The sequence below is a fragment of the Emys orbicularis genome, chromosome 4, assembly GCF_028017835.1.
Source record: "Emys orbicularis isolate rEmyOrb1 chromosome 4, rEmyOrb1.hap1, whole genome shotgun sequence".
Taxonomy (NCBI): domain Eukaryota; kingdom Metazoa; phylum Chordata; order Testudines; family Emydidae; genus Emys; species Emys orbicularis.
This window is the reverse complement of record NC_088686.1, coordinates 79,080,531-79,105,204: the sequence shown is the minus strand read 5'-3', so window position 1 is coordinate 79,105,204 and position 24,674 is coordinate 79,080,531. Positions and strand designations below refer to the sequence as shown.

The following is a 24,674-nucleotide window of genomic DNA, read 5'->3' as shown; positions in this document are numbered from 1 at the left end:
TAGATTTTCTCTGTGGAAGGAGCTGTTAGAATTATATAAGCATTTAAAATGTTGCTTGATTTTATGTAATCATAAAACATTTCAGTGCCTTTTAAATTGGTCAATTTTCTACTAAATAATTTAAAAATGAACATGTTCTATCCCCTTTGATTTTTTCCTCTATTTCTTTTCCCACTTCTTTAATTTTATTTCCACTTTCCTTTTAATTAATATCTTGGTGAATTTTTCTGCTAACTTTTTAAGTGTCTGTTTCCCCTCGTTGTTTTTTCTTTAATGTTTATTTTATTCTCTCTCCCTCCTCCCTTTCTTTTCTTGTATTCAGAAATTCCTCAAGATCACAGTACCTTAGCCATATATCAGCTTCTTTGTCCAGTGTCATCTCTGAAAACTAGATGCCAGTGCTCCCCACAACAATCATGCTGCCGAGAGCCCAGTGAGGGTTCATTGAACTGTAGGAGTAGGGGTGCGGAACTGGTGCTCAGGTGGGCATAGAAAAAGTAGCTGGTGTGGTGTGACTTAGTTGGGTATGTGAATGTGGGGAAACAAGTTCATGTTCTGGAAGGAGATAAGAAGTATAGGGCATTGCTGAACAGCTGCACTTTTGATCACCTGCAACCTTGACCCCATTTAAAAATTTGTGTGTGTGATTTTTTTTTCTGGTTTTTAAGTAGAAGGTATTGAGGGTGCATGGTCAGGACTCAAATTGACAGTGCGGAGGAAGCACTGGTATTCTCATTGGCCTGATATGTTCTCATTAACCCATTACTCAGCAGACAGACAAGCTATTGTATACTGGACCATCTGGAATTTCTCCACAGAGTTCTCCATCTCCCAGGTCCCAGCAGCTGCAGGAATGGAGCCATGTGCCATCTAGATAGTCTCCAATCGACAGGTGGATCGGAGTGCAACAGCTTCTTTTGGTTTAGCTACAGTGCTTAATTTGTGCCAGGGCTGAGCCCCGGCATCATGGGCAGCAGGTATCACAGGCTGGGGGAGGCTAAGCCTCCCCAAACAGCCCTGCATGGCCCTGCCCATGCTCTGCCCCCAGACCCTCTCCTGCTTCCTGCTGATGCTCTGCTGCTCTTCCCCTGTAGCCGGAGCTAGTGGGGGCTGGCCTGTTGCCAGGGGCTGCAGGTGGCTGGAGCCAGTGGTCACGTCGCCAGCCTGCCCGTCGCTGGGGACTGCACTGCCCGCCCAGTGTTCCAGGTCTTGGGGGGAGGGAGCCACACTGCATGCCCAGCACTCCAGGCCTGGGGGCCACGCTGCCTGCCTGCCCATCCGGTGCTCCGGCCTGGGCTGGAGGCGCTTGGATGGCCCGAGGCGGGGGTGGAGGAAACGGGGCAGGAGGGGTGAGGTCTTGGGCAGAAGGAGCAGGCTGGGCCAGGGGCTAGCCTCCCCCAGCTGGTAGTTCACCCGCTGCCCATGTCCGGCACCTCTAGGCTTGGCAGTTTGTAACCCCACTTGCCGGTTATGAAAGGAAAAAAATTGCTTGAGCCCCGGCACCTCTTTCATTACAAATTAAGCACTGTTTAGCTGTACCCTGTGGAACACACCCAGTTTACGCTAAAGCAGAATCACGCCACTCATGAGCCCCTCCGAGCATCCACACACAAATTCCGCAACTCCAGCTCTGCACCTTCCACCTGTGTCTGTGTGTGGACAAGGCCTTGCTGGCTAATGACACCCCAGGGTAGCAGCTGGGGCTAAGTCCGCCGCTGCAGTGCCCCGAGGAGAGCAGAGGACAGGCTCCCGGCAGGGCTGATGATGGGCATAGGCTCTGCCAGGGGTCACTGCAGGTGTTCATGTGGTGGAGGCGCCATTGGCGCCCGGGCTGGGGGCAGCTGGGAAGGGCAAGGGTCTGCTCCTGGGAGACTAGCGGGACAGCAGCAGCTAAGCTGCCCCGGCCTGCAGCACTGCGCAGGGGCGGGGGCCCGCCTTGCCAGTCTCGCCCAGGGCGCGTTCCCCGGCGGCTCTGCGCTCCCCCGCCCGGCCGCAGTGAGTCCGCCGCGCCTGCAGGGGTCGCTGCCGCGGGAGGCGCGGGGCTGAGGGCGTTCGCTCGGCGGTAGCAGTCGCAGCAGTCGTAGCGTCCGTGGCGGTAGACGCCTGAGCAGCAGCCGCAGGAGAAGCAGCCCTGAGCCGCGGCGGCCTCGGTTCCAGCTCCGGCCCTCGCCGCACGATGCCGACCGTGGAGGAGCTTTACCGCAACTATGGGATCCTGGCCGATGCCACCGAGACCGCGGGGCAGGTGGGTCCCGGCCGCGGCCTGCAGGGCCCCGTAAAGCCCCGGGCTCGAGTGCGGCGGCTCCCGGCCGGGGGGAAGCTGCGGGGCGCAGGCCGGGAGCGGGCTGCGGGTAGAGGGGCGGCTCGCTGAGGCAAGGGGGGGACCTGGGAGTGGGGGATCGGCCTGGGGCTGAGCAGGTTGGCGGGCAGCGGGTTAAGCAAAAAAGTAACTGATTAAAATATTGTTCACGCCGCCAAAAGCGTCAGCCTGGGCCAGTGGCGTTAGCGGTGAAAGCCTGGCTCGCTTCTCTTCCCCACCGTTTGCTGTTGATGCTGACCTGGCCTCATTCAGTTGGAGGGGACTCGACCTTGCATTTGTTACACGCCGCTTTGATCTCAGGCGTAAAAGGGTTTTGCAGCCAACGTTTCCCCAGGACGTTGAAGGCCTGACTTCCAGAAGTGCGTAGCGACCACTCCTCCTGTTCCGTTTTATTGGGAGTTGTGGGCAGCTATCACCTCTGAAAAATCAGTTCCTTGAAGCTCCCTCCTGCTTGTCAGGCCTGTGGCTCTCTTTTAAATGTGGTGTTCTGGCGTTTGAGTTATTAACTCAGTCTCAGAAAACAGACCTGCCTTGATCGGTGTTTGGCCCAGAGAAACTTGTGGCAGTCATAAAAAGAAAAAAGACATGCCTTGCGTCTTTTACATTTATTATTGCCATCCAGAACAGGCTGTGTTGGGTAAAGCATCCTTTCTGCAACAGTGAGGAGAGTAGGATGTTAAAAATAGAATTCAGTTCATTTTCTTTAGAATAAAATATTCGGATTTTTTGTTCCCATTATAGTATGTTGTTTGGGAAACTTCCGCTAGCATTTTAAGGTTTCACTCCTGCATAACTTTATGTAAATAAGTAGAGTAAGCATGTGCAGAAGAGCTTGCAGGATCTGGACCTGTGTGCAGTGCACAGCTAAGCAGATGTAGGAGTGAAAATGAAAATAGCCAAAGTAAGTAAATGACAACTGGTGCATAATAATTGAGGGATTACTGGTCAGAGAGGAAACTTATTTCTAAGTATAGAGATTGTGTACAATAGTTTATTTAAAAGCCAGGTGGTAGGAACAATATTTGAATAAGACCAATATGATTATTCATCTGTGAACTACTGTCACTTAGGGTACGTCTTCACTACCCACCGGATAGTAATCGATCTATTGGGGATCGATTTATCGCGTCTCGTCTAGACACGATAAATCTATCCCCGAACACGCTCCCCATCGACTCCAGAACTCCACCAGAGCGAGAGGCGGTAGCGGAGTCGATGGGGGAGCCACGACCGTCGATCCCGCGCCGTGAGGATCCGAGGTAAATCAATCTAAAATACGTTGACTTCAGCTACGCTATTCACGTAGCTGAAGTTGCGTATCTTAGATCGATCACCCGCCCCCCCAGTGTAGACCAGCCCTTACAGATGTACAATTTGGGGACAGAGAGATTGCTTGTCCAGTTCTGGCCAGCAATCGTCTTTAGGGCATGAAAAGAAAAGCTTCTCAGTATAATTTCCTGGCTTGCTAGATGAATAAAAAAAAAATGCCTTGGCAAGGCCAGGTGAAAGATCAAATGTCAAACTTCATCTGAGAGAGAAACTAATTATTGTAGTTCTTGTATCTTTTACAAACAATTCCTTCCCCTGTCCAGATAGTAGGCTTCCAGGTTCCGATCCTGCCATAGAACCCTGATAATCATGTGGAACTCTTATCAACTTCATTGTGACCCTGCTTGTGTTTAAGGGTCTGCTCATATAGATCTGATTGTAGCATTTGGCTCTTAGATGGTATAAATATTTAACGTTATTCAGCTGAACAGAAGGTGATTTGTTGGTCCAATTGTCTATTAAGGGCCTGATCTCTTACTGAAGTCAGTGGAAATTTTGCCACTCACTCAAAAGAAGTAGAATACCATAAGCCATTTCCTACCTTATTGGTGGTTTGGACAATAATTTTTTTTATTAAATGACGCCTTTATTTTTGGTCAATAATTTTGTTGGTTTGTTTAGTAGTCAGCACAGTTATGTCAAAGCAAATTATGGTCCGGTTAATTATACATGAACTTTTTGTAAATAGGTTGCTGTATTAATGATTACTCTCAGTTGCACTTCAGTTTAAAAAGTCCTTTCTTGGTCCTAGGGAAATCCAAAGTATGCTCTGCTTTATATAGTCCGTCTTCTCTTCTAGCATAAAGATGCGTATCAGGTGATATTGGATGGCGTAAAGGGAGGTGCCAAGGAGAAGAGACTAGCAGCACAGTTTATTCCAAAGTTCTTCAAACATTTCCCTGAGCTGGCTGATTCAGCTATCAATGCCCAACTGGACCTCTGTGAGGATGAAGATGTTTCTGTAAGGATACATGCTGGACATTTTGTAGCAAGCTGCTATATTGAGTCTTATTTTGTGCTCCCTTTTATTCCTTTCCCATTTTATATAAGTATTTTCTTGCAAAAAATTGGACTTCAGTGTCCATGTTTCCAAGCATATTATGTCTGTGTGTCATAAAATTATAATTGAATTAATAATACGTTACTGCCTTCCTCTTATTTCAGTCAAAACAATTCTGATCACTTTGGGTGAAATAAGCTGATTCCTACAGAAGCTTGTCACTTAGCTCATGATAATGCTTATAATGCAAATAATGTCTGAAAAACACATTGTAATTGGACTCATCTTCTATCACCAGATAAATCTTCCTTGGATTTTTTTCTTCACTATCCCTTGTGACTCTACCCTTTCTAATTACAGAAAAAAATTATCTAGCCAGAGACTGAACTAAAAATATTTTTCATATCCCTAACACTTTTTTATATCAAAGTACTTTACATGTATTAAGCCTTACATCTTCTCTGGGAGGTAGGGAAATATTTCTCCCATTTTACATTTACACATTGGAAACATGAGGCACAAAAAAAATCAAAGACCTGATTTTCCAGCAGTTCTCAGCACCCACAACTCCAATTTGCTTTGATGGGAGTTCTATAGGCTAAGCACCTCTGGAAATCAGACTTAGGTGATTTGCACAAGGTCAGACAGGAAGTCTCAGCTGTGCTGGGAAGAAACCCCAGTATTTCTGACTCTATCTTGTACACTAACAGCAATCCCATCCTTTCCGTTTTAGCCAATAATACCTATCTAGAAGTGGTCGAAAATGATCAAATAAAGGATGGAAGTTGTATTATTTTTTAATACAAATTTGGTTCGTGAGGTTTTGATCAGTTAGTGATATTTTTTATGTAAGTGTTCAAATAATTTGTTAAAATGGCATTTGCCCAAAAATATTAGGCTCAAGATGAAATCATAGTTATTTTATAATCTGCAAATATCTGTTTATAAGACTTCTCCAAACCAACCACAGATGTTGAAGTTTGAGCTGTCACTAGTGTCTGATTAATAGTTGGGGCAGAGACTTTTCAGTATGGAACTAATGGCGCAGCAGAGTTAAATAAATCAGAAACCTCACATGGGTTCTGCAGTTCACATCAGAATATGCAATTCAGAAAATTTGAGTTCAGCATTTAATTCAGGGATGCTACAGGAAGTAGAAGGTAGCAGAAGTCACACACTAAATCATCTTACTCTTTGCTTAGATATCAAACGCGTGGTTTTTTCTCATTTAGCTGTTTTTCTTCTGAACCTTTTTAGAGTCAGTGCAGTCTCAATCTTCCTGTAATTATGTGCTAAGATTTTGACTCTTCTGTTCAGATGATGACAGTATTTCATTTTGACAGATCCGACGCCAAGCCATCAAGGAGCTGCCTCAGTTTGCCACAGGAGATAATCTTCCCCGGGTGGCAGACATACTGACCCAGCTTCTGCAGTCAGGTAACATGTACTGATGATTTCCTTGCCTATTTCCTGCTGCCATGTGCTTCTGTTACATGTATGTTTGTGGCTGGTTTGGTTGAAGAGAGTTACGGTTGTGGAAATTGAATTCTTCCTCTGTTGATTCATTAGCTTGTTATGTAGCAATCTGCCACAGTTGTCTTCATGTCCTATTTTTGCTCCATTTCTTTTCCCCCGTTGTTCACATCTTACATCTGCAGTGCAAATATGCTAGCCTCCAATTCTGCTGGGAAGTGACTGATTATCTTAATTTAATGCAAAATGACTTAGAGTTCTCAGTATTTTTGTCCAGCTTTCCATGGCCTGGACTACCCTTGCCCTCAATACAAGAGCTAATGAACTTTTCATATACTGGTGCCCTGGATCTGTCTTGAATCAAGTGTCCATAGGGATCATTTATTTCCTAAAGGCTCTGAAAGACCAATGGATTTGTCTTCTTTGGCACAATTTAAATGTTCACATTTTCAGTGCACAATAAATTAAAATGTTTAACATCATTCAGTATTTCATATACAGTAACTCCTCACTTAACGTTGTAGTTATGTTCCTGAAAAATGCGACTTTAAGTGAAACGATGTTAAGCGAATCCAATTTCCCCATAAGAATTAATGTAAATGGGGGGGGTTAGGTTCCAGGGCAGCTTCCCCTACTCTGCAAGCACCAGGAGTGGGAGGCCTCAACCCTCAGCCCACCCACTCTACTCCTTCTCCCAAGCCCCCACCCTTGACCCACCTCTTCTCCCTCCCCACCTCCTCCCCCTTTACTTTGCACACTGCGTCCTGGCTCCTCCCCCCTCCCTCCCTTCCCTTCCCTTCTAAACACCGCAAGCCAGCTGATTGCCACGTTCGGGAGGGAGGGGGGAGGCCTTGTGCAGGGCTGGGCACTTAGGCTCAGATCCTCAAGGGTATTTAGGTGCCTGATTCCAATAGGAGTTAGGTGCCTAAATACCTTTGAGGAGCTGGGCCTTAGTGAATAAGTGATATATAATTGCTAGCATCAAAATGTTATTTTTCTCATAGACCATCTATTTGTAGTTCCATTTATTCAACACTATACAGAACCAAATGCTAAAAAAATTGATTTTTGGTGGAAGAAACTTATCAACCATTAGAAATGGATGCAACAGTCACTAATTCCTGCAGAAGCCTGTGAAACATCCAGAGCTGGTGCTAGCCCATTGGGAATCCTAAGCAGAAATATTTTTGCTCGCTCCTCCCCCCTCCCTCCTGCCCGGGGCAATCAGCTGGCTTGCAGCGTTTAGAGGCAGGAGGGAGGGGGGAGGAGCGAGGACTTGGCGCAGGCTCCCCCTCCCTCTCCCCCTGCCTGGGGCAGTCAGCTGTTCGTTCGGGAGGCAGGGGAGGGAGGAGGACCCTGCGCACCGAGTCCTCGCTCCTCACCCCTCCCTCCAAAACGCCGCAAGCCAGCTGACTGCTGCAGGCAGGAGGCGGGGGGGAGGAGGGGGAAGGCGCTGATCTGTGAGGTCTGGCGGTGGGGGGGGGCGTAGGGAGGCTGCCAGCTGTGGAGAAAGCAGACAGCCAAACAACATATCAGTGGAGCATTGCACAACTTTAAATGAGTTTGTTCTCTGATTGTTCGGCAACGAAACAACATTAAGCGGGACGACTTTAAGTGAGGAGTTACTGTACAATATATATTAGTTTATTTTCAAAAAGAAAACCCCAGTGGCTTTGTAGAGAGCTAAATATTTACTAAATGTTCAGAGTTATTTTGTAAATGCACTGTTTTAGTCTCTCCTAGTCAGTAAATGGGAAATGTTGCCTTTCAGAAGGGACTTGCATTTTGATGCCACTTTGCAGCAGAAGCCCTATTTGATACAAAATAAGAGGGAAAGAATTTGCTTCCTCTTTTTGGAAAGCACTGGAGAACTTCAAACTTGTTCTAAAGTAAATCTGTAAAATTATTCATCATTAATATATCGGTTGGTATCACTTTGGTTACTACAGGTTTAACCATCTCTTCAGCTAACCAAAATACTTAGTTATGATAGTTAACTTACAAAAGTTTGTGACTCTGGTTTTTAAAGCTTTCTATTGGTGAAATGAATTTTTTCATTTCTATTTTGTATCTTCACTGTCAGGATGACAGGAAATATTTGTTAAACATTTAAACTCTGCAGTGACTTGCTCTTTGTAACCAGATGTCAGGAGCAGAAACCTTTTTGTATTATGCTGGAGTATTCTTTTGACCTCTTATTCTTGCCCTTACTTCAGCATTTCAGAAAGATGCATGACTTTGAATTTTCTCTCCCCCAGATGATTCTGCAGAATTCAACTTGGTGAACAATGCTCTACTAAGTATATTTAAGATGGATGCTAAAGGTAAAGAACAGACTCTTTTATATATAATGTTTTTATTGTTTACCAGTCGTTGGTAAGTCTCAAGGAGCGAGGAATAGTACTTGTATCTGCTGCAGGGCAGTGTAGAATTTTAAGCAAACATTATTACTTGCTGTTCTGAGTCACAGATCTTGAGCTGCTTGGCTTATATAAATACAGATCCATTACAACTTTGGAATAGAGTGGCACCCGAAATGTGTTGTTTTATATGCAAACATACATGATCTTTCCCTTTAAGAGCTATGTGTTCTGCTGTGCTGTATGTTTACCTTGTTTCTAAAACTAGCAATTTTAAAATAAGTTCTGGAGCTTTTCCAATTTGGAAAGTAGTTTTCTTTTTACTGTATATCATAATTATAAAATCGTTGAATGGTTTGCATTAGTTGAATTTTGTTTGCATTTCAGGGACACTGGGAGGTTTGTTCAGTCAGATTCTTCAGGGAGAGGATATTGTGAGAGAACGAGCCATCAAGTTCCTCTCTACAAAACTCAAGACCCTGCCTGACGAAGTGCTAACAAAGGAAGTAGAGGAGCTCATATTAACTGAATCAAAGAAGGTAAGTGTTGTATTACACTCCAAATTTAGGTTTTGTTAAATCAGCTTTTTTTGTAATAGAAACGTTTCCAGTATTTAATTATTTAAAACACCATGCACAGTTATGGCATGTATACATGATTCTGTGATTACCCTGCTATGTTTGCAACCCAGATGTTACAGCATTATGTTAGTGTGTGAATGCGAAAGTAACTATTTTTTCCACTTTTGTTTATAATCTATTTTCATTGTCCAGACTGAGAGAAATGCCAAAATCAAGAGAACCGACCAAACAATAAGAAGTAAATTACATGGTTAAAGTTCTTTCAGTTTTAGGCATTAAGTTTTTGTTAGTAATCTAAGGAGACTTGATATTTTAAAATTATTGGCTGCGCAAAGTGAGGTCCTATGCTCAATTTGATGACATTCTGTCTGTGTGACCCTCTAGTTACTTTAACCCAGAGGCATATACAGAGATACTGTATGTTTTCCCATTTTTTAAAATGCAGGAAGCTAAAACTGAACGATAGGATAACAGCGCTATTTACCAACTTAAGTGTAATAGGAGACGAGTATTGCAAATTGCCTCAGTGGGATTCTGTTTTCTGCTTTTATTTTAAGGTCCTTGAAGATGTGACGGGTGAGGAATTTGTCCTTTTCATGAAGATATTATCTGGCTTAAAAAGCTTACAGACAGTGAGCGGGAGGCAACAACTGGTGGAACTCGTGGCTGAACAAGCTGACCTGGAGCAAACCTTCAATCCGTCCGATCCAGATTGTGTGGACAGACTCTTGCAGTGCACTCGACAGGCAGTGCCACTCTTCTCAGTATGTATTTCTTTCCTTTGTATAGTTAGTACCATATTAAAGTTACTGATGGTAATGTCTTTAACGTCATGACTAGTTGTGTCAGAGTGATTGCACAGCTGTGACTTACAGTCAACAGTTTCTCTAACCTAAGTCTTGCATGTATTTTGGACTGATCTGTTCTGGAGCAGTTCCATTCAGATTTGTAAACTTTTGTGTCTTCCCTAAGTTCCTGCTTTCTCACAAATTGAAGAATTTGATGTGAATGATGTCAGTCTCCCACCTCTATTCCTCGGCATATGTGGTATTTGTCTTGGTGTGTTAGCTGAGAGAATTGAAATTTTCTTTATTGGTTTTGGAAGATAATCTTACAACATGACTCTAGGCGCTCTCTCTCTAATAAACTCCGTGCTCAGCAATTTCTAGGCTTAATTTAGTAAAAATAACTTTCTTCCATGGTTACAGAAGGTTTTTAATACCATTCTTTTTGCTCTTTGTTAGCATCCCTGGCAGATGGGCAGTTCTGTTGCATTGGCTCTATGTGCCCAGTGTAGTTTTTAGGAACTACGCTTTCAGAATCAGGGGGAAAACATCACAACTCCTCATTATAAGAGGGGGGGTATGAGAAATGAAGTATGTCCTTGTGGTTAAGGCACTGGATTATATTTGTGGCTGTGTCACAGACTTCCTTTGTGATCTTTGGTAGGTTATTTAATCTTTGAACCCTAGTTCCCCAATTTGTAAAATGGAGAATCCGCTGAAATTCTAACCCTGGCACTGATTTAACTGTTTTTGATGCACTCCTCCACTCCAGGAGATTTTGACAGTCTGTTAAAGGAAAATGTGGTGTTTTATTTTCGTATCTATAGCACAGAAGGAACTGAGCAACTTCTGAGACATCCTGTGCTCAAAAGAGTTTTGTCAGCTTTTGCCCCAGTCTTGCAAGGGAAAGTCATTATAAGATAAAGGCAGGATTTAAGGTCATGGGCAGGGACTTCTGGCCAAGTGAAAGCTCCATCTCCCAGCTATTTCAGACACAGATTACCACTTGTACTGAAAGAGAGTCATTGAAAGGAGGCTTCAGCCTAACTTCAGAAATAGGTTAATAACTTCTTTTTAAAATACTGACACTTGCACAACCAGAGTAGGATGAGTCCTTGCAAAAGTTCCTGGCTTGTGTCTCGTCTTTTTTGCTCAGACTTTGGAATCTTGTAACAATCCCCTCTTTAGACATAAAAAGTGAATATTTGCCAGGTATACTATTAATTATACGTGGTAATTATACATACCCTCATATCCACTGGGCTGACCTAGCACTATCTGCTGTCGAGAGAGAGCTGGGTTTGAATCCTAAGCTCACCCTCTTGCTCCATTCTCAGTGAGGGTTAGGAATATTGCAGAGGTGAGAGCACAGAGTCCAATAGACAAATGTTCTGCTGATAGATTTAAATTTAAACATTGATTAACTCAGTCCATTGCCAGGCATATTGCAGTAGTTTAAGGGCTGTTTTCAGGGAAACGGAACTGTTATAGATAGGAAAAAATAAGCATATGCAATTTTATCAAAATCCCCTGTAGCCTAGGCACCACTCTTAGCTGTAAGGGCCCGTGTGTTTTGAGGGGGGAAATTGGCTAAGGGGTAGCAAAATCATGGGTGTCCATTGGGCAGGGAAGGTGGGAGAAAATTAAATCAAACTCCTGCAATAACCTTAGTGTCTTTCTGAACTTTTACAGAAAAATGTTCATTCTACAAGGTTTGTGACTTACTTCTGTGAGCATGTGTTACCAAACCTCAGTTCCCTGACTACTCCAGTGGAGGGCCTTGATATCCAGTTAGAGGTAAGCTAAGCCTGTAAGAGCTAATAAATCTCAAACATACACATCATAGTGCCTATTGCAGAAGTGAATGTTTCTCTGCATAACTCTCTGGGATTGTAAAAACTACAGTGTGTTTTCCAGCAATGTGCTGGTCTACTGTTCTGTGGCTCGTCCAGTTAATAACATGAGGAAAGACCACAGAACTCTACCAGCTGATGGAGCTGTGTTGAGCAGAACCTTCCTTCTAATGCCTAAGAGTAAACACAGAAAGCAAAAGCTTTGCCCTAATTAAGAGGAATAATGACTATAGTCATTAGTCATATGGTGACCTCACTGAACTCTCCAAGCTGCTGCTGTTCCTTCGCATTGTCTTCCAAATAGCCCCCTTAGAGTTACCACTTTGTCAGCAATGTGCTTGTGCTGTGCAAAAAACAAACAAACAAAAAATGAAAAATTCCTGCCTGAAAGAGCTTACAAGCTGAAAGACAGATCCAGATAGATAAGATTCACTGAGAAGCCATGAGGGAATAACTTGAATACCTTTTTATATTCATTATTTTTATTGTGTCACTTCTTGTGGGCATCATGGAGGGAGTGTAGCTTTAGGAGGGACTTAAATGCATTGAGGAAGGAGGCTTGAATGAACATCTGGCAGATTGCAGACAGGAGATTCAGACAAGCTTAGTCTGGCATTCACTGCATAACAATTGTTAAAATACATGAATAAATATTACTGTCACATGTTAATTTTCATTAGTTCTCTACAAATCTCTGCTACTTAAAGCCTGCATTAAAGGTAAAATGTCTCTCACCTGGCATGAGTTGTATTTTATAGACTTTCCAAAATCATGATTGATGTTTGTGGCAATTGTATGTTGCAATATGCTGAAGAAGCCATGTTAATGTTGCAATCCACTTTTATTTAAAATTATGCAACTATGTGATTATAACTCTTAGCTTTACCAAGAGCTGTTCTTATTTGTAGGTATTGAAACTACTTGCTGAAATGAGTTCGTTTTGTGGTGACATGGAAAAGTTAGAATCAAACTTGAAGAAGCTTTTTGATAAATTACTGGTAAGGCAGACTTTTGCTGTGATACAGTAATAAAAAATGCACTCCTCAAAGTGAGTGACCTTCAGTAGCTTATTACCCATTTATTTTGGTCCCTTTCTGTTGTAAAGGTAGTTACCCCTGGTTATTCTGTTCAAGACAAATAAGTGCAAAGATCTCTTTGCCCACTTTGAATCTCTCAGTAGCATTGCAGAACTGGATGATTTCTCTACACACCATTTTTGATCTAAGTTGAAGAAAGTAGCATTGTTTGTGTTCGTATGATGATCTTAAAATCCGTCAGTGCTAGCAGTAGTGGCAGGGCTACCACAGACGCTTACTGGCTCAGAGCAGGTATAGTTGAGATGCTGATAAAAGTGTTGGTAGCTGATCTGCAGTGGCCTGCAAACAAATGATAGTAACATGGAGCTAGTGCAATGAAGGGAGACTCTGTTAGAATTGTCAGAAAAGATAAGGCCCTATGTAATATAGCTTAAACTAGTTTAGTTGGAGTCTGTACAAGACTGCAGCAGAGCCTATAGAAAAATGTTAGTTGGTCCTCCCTGCAATCCAACAATGCACAGAGTGGTACTAATAAATTAGGTGGTTGCTGGACTGGCTGTTTCCAAACACTGAAGTTACAGAGAAGTTTTGTACGATCATACATCCAAGAGAAACTGTTAAATAGTTAGACTGCTAACCTGCTTACATATTTAGCTAACTGATTTGGTAATGCTGTTTATTTCCTATATTGAGGTTTTAATTTTCATAGCATTGCCCTCTTGTGAAAGTGGGTGAGATGCAAAGAGTGGAGAAAAGGGAACAGGTGAGTGAAAGTGTCTCATGTATCTATTCTGCTTGGTGTTCATCAGGAGTACATGCCACTCCCTCCAGAGGAAGCAGAGAATGGGGAAAATGCTGGCAATGAAGAGCCCAAGTTGCAGTTCAGCTATGTGGAGTGTTTGTTGTATAGCTTTCATCAGCTGGGGCGAAAGCTTCCAGACTTCCTCACGTCCAAGCTCAATGCAGAGAAATTGAAAGACTTCAAAATCAGGTAATGTATGAGAGACTGGAATGATCACTTAGCTGCAAACCTAGCTGGAATGGGCATTTTGGAAGTGTTAATGTAGAATATTATTGATCCTTCCTCTGCTGAACTGTTTGGGTGCGGGAGAAGAATAAATCAGATTAGTAAGTAAAATAATGAACTGATTGAAAAATGTTTTCAGCATTTATTTAAAAATAAAACTCTCGTCATATCATGGTTTTCCTTTTGCTTGTGCTGTTCTTTTACAGGAATGGGTGTAGTTTTGTGCTTGGCTTGGTTGGGCTTCATTAAATACTTAAACTCTTTTTTCTGTTAGGCTACAGTATTTTGCCCGAGGATTGCAGGTTTATATACGGCAGCTTCGTCTGGCACTTCAAGGAAAAACAGGTGAAGCCTTAAAAACAGAAGAGGTATGTATTCCCCAGGAGCAGTTCTCTTATCAATTCTACTGAAATAGCTATTGCAAACCATTATAAATGCCAACCTTTTTTGCTGAGATGACTAATTGAATGATACTGGGAAATGACTGTCACTATGCTGCTTAAGCCTACTAAATGAATGTAGATTGACACTGCATTTCAGGCAAATACTATCAATACAGCTGATAGCAAGTATTTTAGAGGCGAGAAAGCTCTTGTCGTTTGAATAAACTTTGTTTCGTGGTCTGGAAAGTAGCAAATGTTTTCTAGATTTAGTAAGTGCTAGATGACAGCATGTATGAATGCACCATTCTCTTACCTCTACAGACCCAGGTTCAGTTCTCCTCATGTGCAAATGAGTTGCAACTCAAATTTGTTATTAGTATTTCTCGGTACTACAAAAGTACTAAATTAAGTGCCATTGGCCATGTCCAAGTTTGGCCAGTGTGTTGCAGGTCTGCAGTCAAGGAAGCTGAAAGAGCTGTGTGAGGGCACAGGACCACAGTGCCAGAGGGTGCTGGAAATCAGGACTGGGGTGCACTGATTAGCAGGGAGTGCAGCAGATTGGGACTGAGGCTCATTAGCAGAGCTGTACAGTGGCCAAGCACTAGGACAGTGAGGGCAACAGATAAGATTGAATTGGTTTAGCAGAGCTGTGGCGGGAAGCTGGCATAGTACATTGTTGTACTGTTGCTTGTCTCTAACCAGTGCTGTCAGTCACTTTCAGGAGCATTAGCCTTAATTTTTTTTTATTTTTTTTTTAATAAAGGCAGTTTGCCAACACTTTATACCAGAAAGCAATGTTCAGTGTCCTGGGCTTGTTAATGTGACAGTCTTGCAGTTCTCTAAGCAGTTAAGTTTCCCATCTGTTGCAGTACCGATCATGGATTTCAGAAGCAATGTTACTCCACATACAATAAACCAGTGATGCTAGCTTCCTAAGTCAGTATCTGATTATTCAGTAGTTGTGCCTGATCCTGGCCAGTCTTCCTTGCATATTGAAACAAGACAGTGACGGAGAGTTTTCTGCATTTGCTTCAGTTATGCTCTCTTGACTGGGTTTGTATTGTAAGCCTGAATGGGTGGCAGATAGATACATGGAGTGGTTGCATGACTGGCAGTGGCATCTATCCAGATGCCATTTCTGGAGATGGGGGACAGTTCTAAGCCACAACCACATGCAGCTAGATGCAACAGGTCACAGTTGAGCTTTGGCTTTTAGATTATAGTAGTGTTTTGTTCACCCACAGATTATGTCTGTTTGGCCTAGTTACACACCATACATTTCGTTTTGAATGAGACAGCTAAAAGTATTGAACAAAGAATGGTAGGAAATTGGAGATCCTGGAATTCTATAGCCAACTGAATTTCATTAAATGCAAAATTACTGAGAACTAAAAATTATAACAGCTAAATCATTTACAGAAATGTGCTATAGATCTCTAATCAAGGCCCTAGAAACTTATTAGGAAGTGTGCAGTAAAATTCCAATACTTTTGTCTTCACTAAATGCATCTGATGTAATCTCAAATTACTAGAATAGCTGGAATTAAAATAGCTGTATTTTTCCCCTTTTGCAGAACAAAATTAAAGTGGTTGCCTTGAAAATAACTAATAACATCAATGTTTTAATCAAGGTAAGCCTTAAATCTTCTGTTATGTCTAAGTATGGAACAGGTCTGTAATAGAAGGATCTCTGAAAAGGAAGGCTCAGGAACAAAGAGCTATTGAGAAATTTCCCAGATGGGGATCAAATTTTATTGTCAAGACGCTGCACTGTCATCTCTACCATGGAGTAAATCAAATTCAGCATTGGCACTACGTTAAACTTCTTCCCTTAAGTTTTTGTTAATTTCCTGGTCTGAGGAGATGAATGCTCCCCTGCTGTCATGCAAGTACATTTCCTTTGTGAACTCTCTGGAGCTACATGTTAGCAACTAATAATGGAAATTAATAAACAAAAGGCTTATTGAATTGAAAGTAACAGTGACTGGGTGACTGAAATCCATTTCAGTACTCTACCTGCTCACTGTATAAAGTTTGTGGCATCATTTTCAAGACATCCAACCACCTTGAATTGGGTGGATTACCCTGCTGAGGAGCTGGACTTTTTAAGTGTTGCAGCCCTTTGTTTGTAGGCCAGTAAATTGATGATTCAATATCATGAGGGGAAGATTTACTTTAAAAAACACTATAATGGGTCAGTTGTCCTTTGCAGTGTCATTTTGATCAGAAATTTCGGCCAATTGTACTATAACAATGATGTTCAGTTTAGGATTTACTTGCTGTGTCTGATTTCAGTGGGTTTGATGGAGTTTACAGTATATTTAAGCATAAAAGCAAGTTAAGGATTGAGCAAGTCTTGCCTCGTAACATTCCATTCTTTGGTATCTATAGTTAGAAATATATCCCTGAAATGTTGACTTAAGGTTTAATGTAATGTTTTTAAAGCAAATTGTTTTGATTATACTTTCCCTTCAAAGTTCCTACCATGGCACTCTAGTGTGAGCCAATTCTTTGCTCATTCCCATGCTGCTGCTTAGCACTGTGGTGGGGATAGCAGAGATCCCACACAGGAGCCATTGTAGTCATGTACAGTACACATGTTAATGTATTGTGCAGAATCATAGCATGAGATACTTCTGTTAATACAAAATTAGAATTTCATATTAGAGTGCATGGAATAAAGTAGCTGAATTTTTTAAGTGGTTCATCCAGGTAATTCTTGTTTCTGGATCCTAGGACTTAAGTCATCTTTGGTTTTAAAGAGCTTGTTTGAAGGAGGTTGAGGGAAATAAGGAAGTATGATTAATACAGACTTATAATATAGGTAAGATGATGTAGTGTTATTGGCGTGGACTTCATTTTGTGGTAAAATGTCCACAATTTTGTTTCTTTAGGACCTTTTTCACATTCCCCCTTCTTACAAAAGCACAGTTACGCTGTCCTGGAAACCTGTACAGAAGGCTGACGCAGGGTAAGAGTTACCAGGAAATCTTGCTTAATGTTACGTTGTTTCATACACACATTGTGGAATCTTTATTTTGTGATGTACAATAACTTGTCAGTATGTGTTGTTCAGCACGAGCTATAAAACAAAGATTTGCATGCAAAAAGCTTAGATAGAATTACGGTTACAACTGCATAATAGTACCTTGTAGTCATTGTGCATAAGTGATAGTCTCAGGATCCAGTTTGCCACACTGTGAGCCACATAGCAGCTCTAGTTGTTGGCGAATGGTATGAGGTGTCAAGACTTGCTGGGATGATACAGTAGAAAATTTAATCAAAATGAGGATCAGTCTTTTAGGAAGGCTCTACAATACCATCTTCCAGAGTGTCTTCATTAACTACTCTGCTGGCTTATAAGCACTAATCTATGGGGCTGAGCATACTGTGTCTGTATTTATTACCTCGGGGATAGTGCAGCATCTTTCAAAGACCTCTTTATATTTTCTTGCCTTTGTAGTCAAAAAAGAACTAGTGAAGATACAACTTCAAGTTCACCACCGAAGAAGGCTCCAGCAGGACCAAAAAGGGATGCCAGGCAAATATACAACCCACCCAGTGGGAAATACAGTAGCAACCTGGGCAGCTTTTCTTATGGTGAGTTGGAGACTTTGGAAGAACCTTGCAGTGTGAATTATACCCCTCTGGGAAGGATGTCAGTTAAGCAAGTTCCTTTCCAGGTCCTCAGTCGATCCAGAATTTGCTGTCATGATTTTTCCATGTAATTGTATCTATATTTTTTTAATCACTGGTCTAGTAATAGGATAAGTTGACCAGCCTCATAGCTAAGCAACTTTGCAACATAATTTTAGCAGCCACTGGTCTCTTGCAGATCTGGGGATTAAATTGTTTGAAAGCTAAGATTCCACATTATATTATGATTTAAAATAATTTTCTGTTCTTAACAATGAAAATTCTGTTGTCATCTCCAATATTGTAATTTTTGTCATCACCAATTTTAGACATGGTAGGCAGACCTTTAGGGCTACAGGCTGTTTTAACTTTTAATATCATTTTAGAAATTATAGCTGGTAATGATTCTATTCATCTAATTTGTCCCCGTGTTAGTGCAGGATCCGCTGAGGATGGTAAACTTTGAGTTCCTCATTCAAATATGTCTAATTTTAAATATCCAAAGTTCTGTCCTTCCCTTTGTAAAGTTAAGCTTAATGTAATTTTAAAGGCTCAATATTAATAACTATTACAAGGGGAGGAAAAAATAGTAGGGGGCTAAAACATTTTGATGTATTAAGGCTTCCACTGGGATCAGACTCTAGATAGGCTACTAACAGAAGCCTGAGAAATCTTGAGACACTTTGGTTCTTCCAGTGAGATCAAACTTATTCTTAATGAAGCTAAATGAAAAACTGACTCCAATATACAAACAGTTCATTTATGTCCTCTGGTTCTTCCAGTGGCGTTGAAGCCTTAAACTGAAAACATTAAGGTACCAATACAGCAAAACACTTAAGTATATGCTTAATTTTAAGTAGGTGATTAGTCCCATTTGAAGTCAGTGTTTGAGATATGTTATGATGGATAGGCAATAAAAAGTCTTAATAAAATTGATAGAGAACCTTTCAAACCAATATACTATAATCTTGTCAGAAGGTTTTAAGTACTGTTGCGTAGATGGGGTTAGCCCAGGTAATTGTACCTAAAATAATAGAACAGCTGTAACAGGCATGATATAGTATTGCAATTTCATTTTTAATCTGCTATTCAAACACCAGAGACCTGTATGAGATAAATGTTTGCATTTATTTTCAGAGCAGAGAGGTGGTTTCCGGGGTGGCCGAGGGAGAGGCTGGGGAGGACGAGGTAATCGCAGTCGAGGAAGAATCTACTGAACAGACCATTGCATTCTCCAGAGCCATTATGGGGTAAAACACCAGTAAAAGTGAAAGTACTGCTCATCAAAGGATTGCCTGGAGTACTGTATCCCTTCAAGGACTGCCTTCTGCTAAAGACTGACTTAAATGTTCTTTATACCTTTGTATGTATGATCTACTTTTCTAACGGACTACAAACTTGTCCATAGTGAAACTACAACTGTATTTTTGGATGATTAGTCAGCAATTTTGAGTTATTTTAGAAGTGTCTTCAGGGTTTATTCAGAATTGGAAAACAGCATAGATGTTTTATCTGAAACTACATCTTGACAGTTTGTATATTAACCTAAAAATCAGCTATTGCTCAACTAAAACTATATTGTAATTGAGTTTATATATTAAATAATGGACAGGAAAGGGATGACTACAAAGGTACACGTCCGTTAAGATTGACAGCTGCAGTAATCCTTTCCTCATCTGTAACAATATCTTGCAATATGTGGAGAAGAGTACCATTATTAAACTAGCATTTGTTTACTCTTTATAACAGAATCGTTGACTATTCAGACAAATGCTGGATTTTTAAAGTCTGTAACATGGACACACAAATTTTTGCTTGTAGCATGAAGCAATCATTTAACGTAAAGTTGTTGAGAATGTGATGTTTTTGTACCTCTTGCTCTTCTCCCTACATTGTAATGCAAAAGTGGTGTTTTGCAAATGGGTTTTTAATGTTCAGTGGGAATATGTATGCATATGCCATGAAATTTCAGTAAAACAGGTTAAAAAACAAAACAAAACTAGAAGTACTTCAGGAGTGGGAAAAGTCAGATGCAATGATTAAGCTTCATAGATTGGAGTTGGACAGCAGCAGTGGCCTGGCTCTTTCCTGTGCGTTTGAAGATTTCTGGGGTGGTTGGCACTTGAATTTTTTAAAAAAAAAACCAATACCAACTGCATTTTAAAAATACACAAAATTTGATTTTGGGTACCACTGAAAAAATCCAGCTATGTTGTTTGATTCAGGTGGAGAATTAAAGACTCCGTACTAGTTTGTTCTTCGTGGTAACCTAAGATTTTGATTTAACAGTGGACACCCAGTAAATACAACTTTATTTAAGAGCAGATATGGCACAGAGGTTTGGTTTTGTCCCCCCGCCCCAACTTATTTTCACCACTTTAACTTTTTTGCTTTCTCCTCAGGTCATTCTAAAGATTGAACATTGTAAAAGGTGTGGTGAAAAGTTGGGGGAAGGAAGAAATATTAAGCAATTCTGTTGACATAAAATAGCTTAGGCTTTAGAGGACTGAAGATTTCCCTAACTTTTATTTTCAATATTTTGATGACCGTACCCCAAACCAAATGCCTAAAAGTAATGTTTTCCTACTAGTTTCATGTGTATTTGTGAGGAATAGCTTGTGAATCTGACACAGGTGTCTTCATTAACATTCTCTGATATTTATCACTGCAATCTGAGGAATGCAGCATTTGTATTTCTGGAACTAGTGCAAGATCCTGTAGAAAACTGGCCATTTCTTAAAAAAAAAAAAAAAAGCCAGAACAGCAAAACTACAGAAGCTGTCTCCAAACTTGATTTCTGTGCAGCTTTGGAACAGTGATGGTAAACTTTGGACATTCCATAAGCACTTAAATTGAACTTATTTTACTGATTACAAGACGCTAAATTCAGATGGTCAGTAAGAAACTGAGCAATTAAACTTCAGCTTTCAGCTATAAATTGACATGATCAAAATGTCATTTTGAAAATAGGCACGGGATCGATGTTCTATTTCCAAGTGAAAATTTACCATGTTGCACATAGGGCAATAATTTGTATTATTTGAAGATTTCTTAATGAATTTCAAAGCCTATTTGTAAGCACATTTATATTCTAATCACTGGATGCAAGCAGCTTCTTTGCTCACTGAAGTTTGAATGAGAACTTCTGAGACATCTTTTTCAGAGACGGTGTGCAGCTTCAGCAAAGTTCTTGCTGCCTCAGAAATAGCTAGTTTCCCCCCTTTCCTTTCATTCTCAATTTCTGATTCAGTGAATTCTTTTGGAGACACCTGTTCACCACCTTGTTCAACTGTAAACGTTCCCTTATGCTTTTGGAATAAATTCATTTTGTAATTTTGTTTGAGTGGCTTACTGTTTCATGATTACTGTAGTTTTAAACAGTTTCATACTTTAAGACCATTTTGTGATGGCTCACTAATGGGACATTACAGTATCTTATAATTTTCTAATGGCTTTCATTCCAATAGGATCTCCCTGATTATTTCACAAATATATAGAATTAATTGTTTAATCTACAAATTAGAAGCAGCCATCATTAAGACAATGTTGTAGCTATTTAACTCTCTAAATCAACACTACAAGCAAAGTTTCAGATAGGAAATGAAAGATACACCTAATAGAAATAGCATGAGTTTAGATCAGCTGAATGCAATGATCCATGCTACAATTCATAGAAATGTTGGACTGGAGGGGACTTGAGAAGTCAGCATCCAGCCTCCTGTGCTGTGTCCGGACCAAGTAAACCTAGATCGTCACCGACACGTGTTTGTCCAACCTGTTCTTAAAAACCTCCAATTATGGGGATTCTACAGTCTCCCTTGGAATCCTATTCCAGAGCTTAACTACCCTTATAGTTAGAAAGTTTTTCCTAATATGTAGCCTAAATCTCCCTTGCTGCAGATTAAGCCCATTATTTCTTGTCCTACCTTCAGTGAACATGGGGAACAATTGATCACCATCCTCTTTATAATAGCCCTTAGCATGTTTGAAGACTTATTGGGTTCCCACTCAGTCCTCTTTTTATCAAGTCTAAACACGCCTATTTTTTTTTTTTAAACCTTTCCTCCTAGGTCAGATTTTCTAAAGCTATCATTTCTGTTGCTGTCCTATGGACTCCCTTTAATTTGTCTGTATCTCTCCTAAAATATAGCATCCAGAATTGGACACAGTATTCCAGCTGAGGCCTTACCAGTGTCAAGCAGAGTGGGACAATTACCTCCTGTCTCTTACTGACAAAACTCCTGTTAATACACCCCAGAATATTAGCCTTTTTTGCATCTGCATTATATTGACTCATTCAATTTGTGATCCACTATAATCTCCAGATCCTTTTCAGCAGTATTGCCATCTAGCTAGTTATTCTTCATATAGCTGTGCATTTGATTTTTCATTCCTAAGTCAAGTTCTTTGCAGTTACCTTTATTTAGGTGGGATGCCAGTATGAACATATCTTGCTTGGGGAAAGTAGTGTATAGCATTGTAGATCCAAACTCCCATTGGCAGTGACTAGATTCATTAGCAGCTAGAGGCTATTGAAATGATCTCTGTGAAATGAGTTTACTTCCATCTACTCTCTGCCTCATTTTATTTGGTAGAATTTGCTTGGCCTGAAAATCCTATCAAGTAGTCAGACTTCCAGGAAGCATGTCTCCGCTTTAGAAGAAACTTAAGCCCATATGTTGATTTGGATTTAGGCTGTTTTAATCTGAATCAATTTAAGGTAGTTTTCTTTTTAAGAAAGGAATAAAACATCAGCCATAGGTAGAGAGAATTATAGTAAACAAGCTTGGAGGCCATATGAATGTACTCACAGAGGCTATCTGTCCAGCAACACAGGCTTGCTGAGACACCATTGCTGTGATTTGCTCTTTTCTCTGGTTTCCAGATGCCTATAGGGTCAAATTTAAGGTTTCAGACCTCCTCAGGCTACTGTCCAAAAATCTAAATCAAACAGAAGTACCTTCAGAGCAAGGAAGTGTATGTCAAGTTTCCTGCATTCCAGAAAAGTTCAGTAAAGAAATCATGGGAAGGTTCAATGACATTGGGTACTGCTGCCAGTCAGCCACACAATACCTTCAGAAAGTGCACTGTTGAGCATGGCTTGGGATGCTTGAATGTGTTCTGTTACTACTGTGATGAGAGGTAGGGAGTGGGAGAGATTTGGATTTTCCATGTAGTTCAAAGGCAAAGTTCAGTTTCCTTCCAAGAAGACCAGCAATGGTTTAATGTTTCCATTCAACCCAGAAAAGGCAGCGCAGCAATCTGCACAACCTTGTAAACTGAGCTGGAAGCTACACTTTGGTTTGATTTTAATAGGGAAAATATAGCTTGCGGGTTACAGGCAGATGCCAGTTTCACCAGGCCTACTGCAGCCACCATTCATAAGACTTCAATGCTTTGACTGCACACAGTGTCCTAGTAATAAAATCAAATAGAATTGTCTCATTACAATAATTATGGCATTGTATGCTTTAAATCTCTAGGTCACTTTGCTCAGGTAATGAAGGAGAAGGAAAAAGTGCTCTGTAAATGACTGCCTCTACAATGACATGTAAACACCATCAAATCCACAGCTAGTAGTGCAACTGCATATTTAAAAGCTTTTCAATATCATTCCATATACCTTTAAATTGGTGATCTTAGGGGAAGCACTGACCTTAATGCCCTGTAGTACTGAAGTAGCAGAACTTGGTTTTCCACAATAAATCAGAAACAAGCCTTCAAATGTGTAGCAGAGCACATTTCAGAATCTGATGCCACTATTAGTGAAACAGCATAATGCAGATGGTTCTATATCCATCAGGCTATTCTCTGAGTTTGAAGATGGAGAAGGACAGAATCTAGTTGTGCACATTTTCAGATTGAGCATTCAGCAGCAAGAGTAGGTAGCTCTAGCAAAGGATTAGACATGAGCAGGGGTTCTCAAACTGGGGGTTGGGACCCCTCAGGGGGTCATGAGCTGTCAGCCTCCACCTCAAACCCCGCTTTGCCTCCAGCATTTATAATGGTGTTAAATATATAAAAAAGTGTTTTTAATTTGTAAGGAGGGTCGCACTCAGAGGCTTGCTATGTGAAAGGGGTCACCAGTAGAAAAGTTTGAGAATCACTGGACTAGGGCTATTCTGCATATGGAGATCTGGATTCCCAGCCAGGAGGACATTATCCATAACTATGAAGGTGCCAGTAGCAATTCCTTATTTAAGGTTCTCTTCAGTGCTTCTTTTAAAGCAGGAATTGAACTTATTAGGTGTTACAGGAAATAAACTTAATTTTCTGAAGATTAAGAGAATTTGTTAAATTTGAGTTAATTGGTCTTAATTTTAAGAAACAATCACTTCTAACTCCAGTGAAAGTTTTTGAGCTTTCTACGTTAACAAACACTAGCTTGTTACTAACCCTTCAAACCTACCCTGTCATTAACTCGTTGAAAAAGCTGAGACTAGCACAACCAACACAAATCACATGTTGCAACTTTCATTCTGCCTTGTGGGAGCAAATTTGGGGAAAGGAGATTCTGAAATTCTGGTATCCCTGTAAGACCCGAGTCAAAGTTGTGGTGTGTGTAGTATATGGTGGTTCTGCTGTTAGCGAAGTCTGTGCCTAGGCATGGAGGAATGTGAAGAGTATGTACTGTTGGATGACTGAACTTTTCATTTATTTTGTGGTTTTGTTAGATGTTATATGTTAAGTGATATACAATGTAATGCTTTTGTATATGCATAATTTAAGGAATTAGAATTACTGTATTTTAAATAAATTATGATATAGCTTCCATCTCTGACTAGTAGTAGAAGTGGCATTAATTTACATTAAAAGTGAAGACAAAACTAGACATAAGACTGTCACATTAAAAAAAATGATAAATACAAATGATAAATCCCAGGCCCAGC

The 24,674-nt window shown here is 40.8% G+C and overlaps 1 protein-coding gene across 1 annotated transcript; it reads left to right on the top strand.

The window, feature by feature from the left end:
• Positions 1–2,052: 2,052 nt before the first annotated feature.
• Positions 2,053–21,123, top strand: API5 (apoptosis inhibitor 5). Its single transcript, XM_065402349.1, has 14 exons — positions 2,053–2,245; positions 4,449–4,610; positions 5,993–6,086; positions 8,381–8,446; positions 8,870–9,021; positions 9,621–9,827; positions 11,541–11,645; positions 12,610–12,699; positions 13,548–13,729; positions 14,040–14,133; positions 15,723–15,779; positions 17,043–17,119; positions 17,612–17,748; positions 18,922–21,123. The coding sequence occupies exons 1-14, from the start codon at positions 2,177–2,179 to the stop codon at positions 18,999–19,001; spliced, it is 1,572 nt and encodes a 523-aa protein (XP_065258421.1). The 5' UTR covers positions 2,053–2,176; the 3' UTR covers positions 19,002–21,123.
• The last annotated feature ends 3,551 nt before the right edge of the window (positions 21,124–24,674 follow it).

Bases quoted from the DNA above. Each gene is read 5' to 3' on its own strand.
- API5 (XM_065402349.1), top strand. From the start codon at position 2,177: ATGCCGACCGTGGAGGAGCTTTACCGCAACTATGGGATCCTGGCCGAT. The intron at 6,087-8,380 runs GTAACATGTACT...TCTCTCCCCCAG, and splicing joins GACCCAGCTTCTGCAGTCAG to ATGATTCTGCAGAATTCAAC. The intron at 17,749-18,921 runs GTGAGTTGGAGA...ATTTATTTTCAG, and splicing joins CCTGGGCAGCTTTTCTTATG to AGCAGAGAGGTGGTTTCCGG.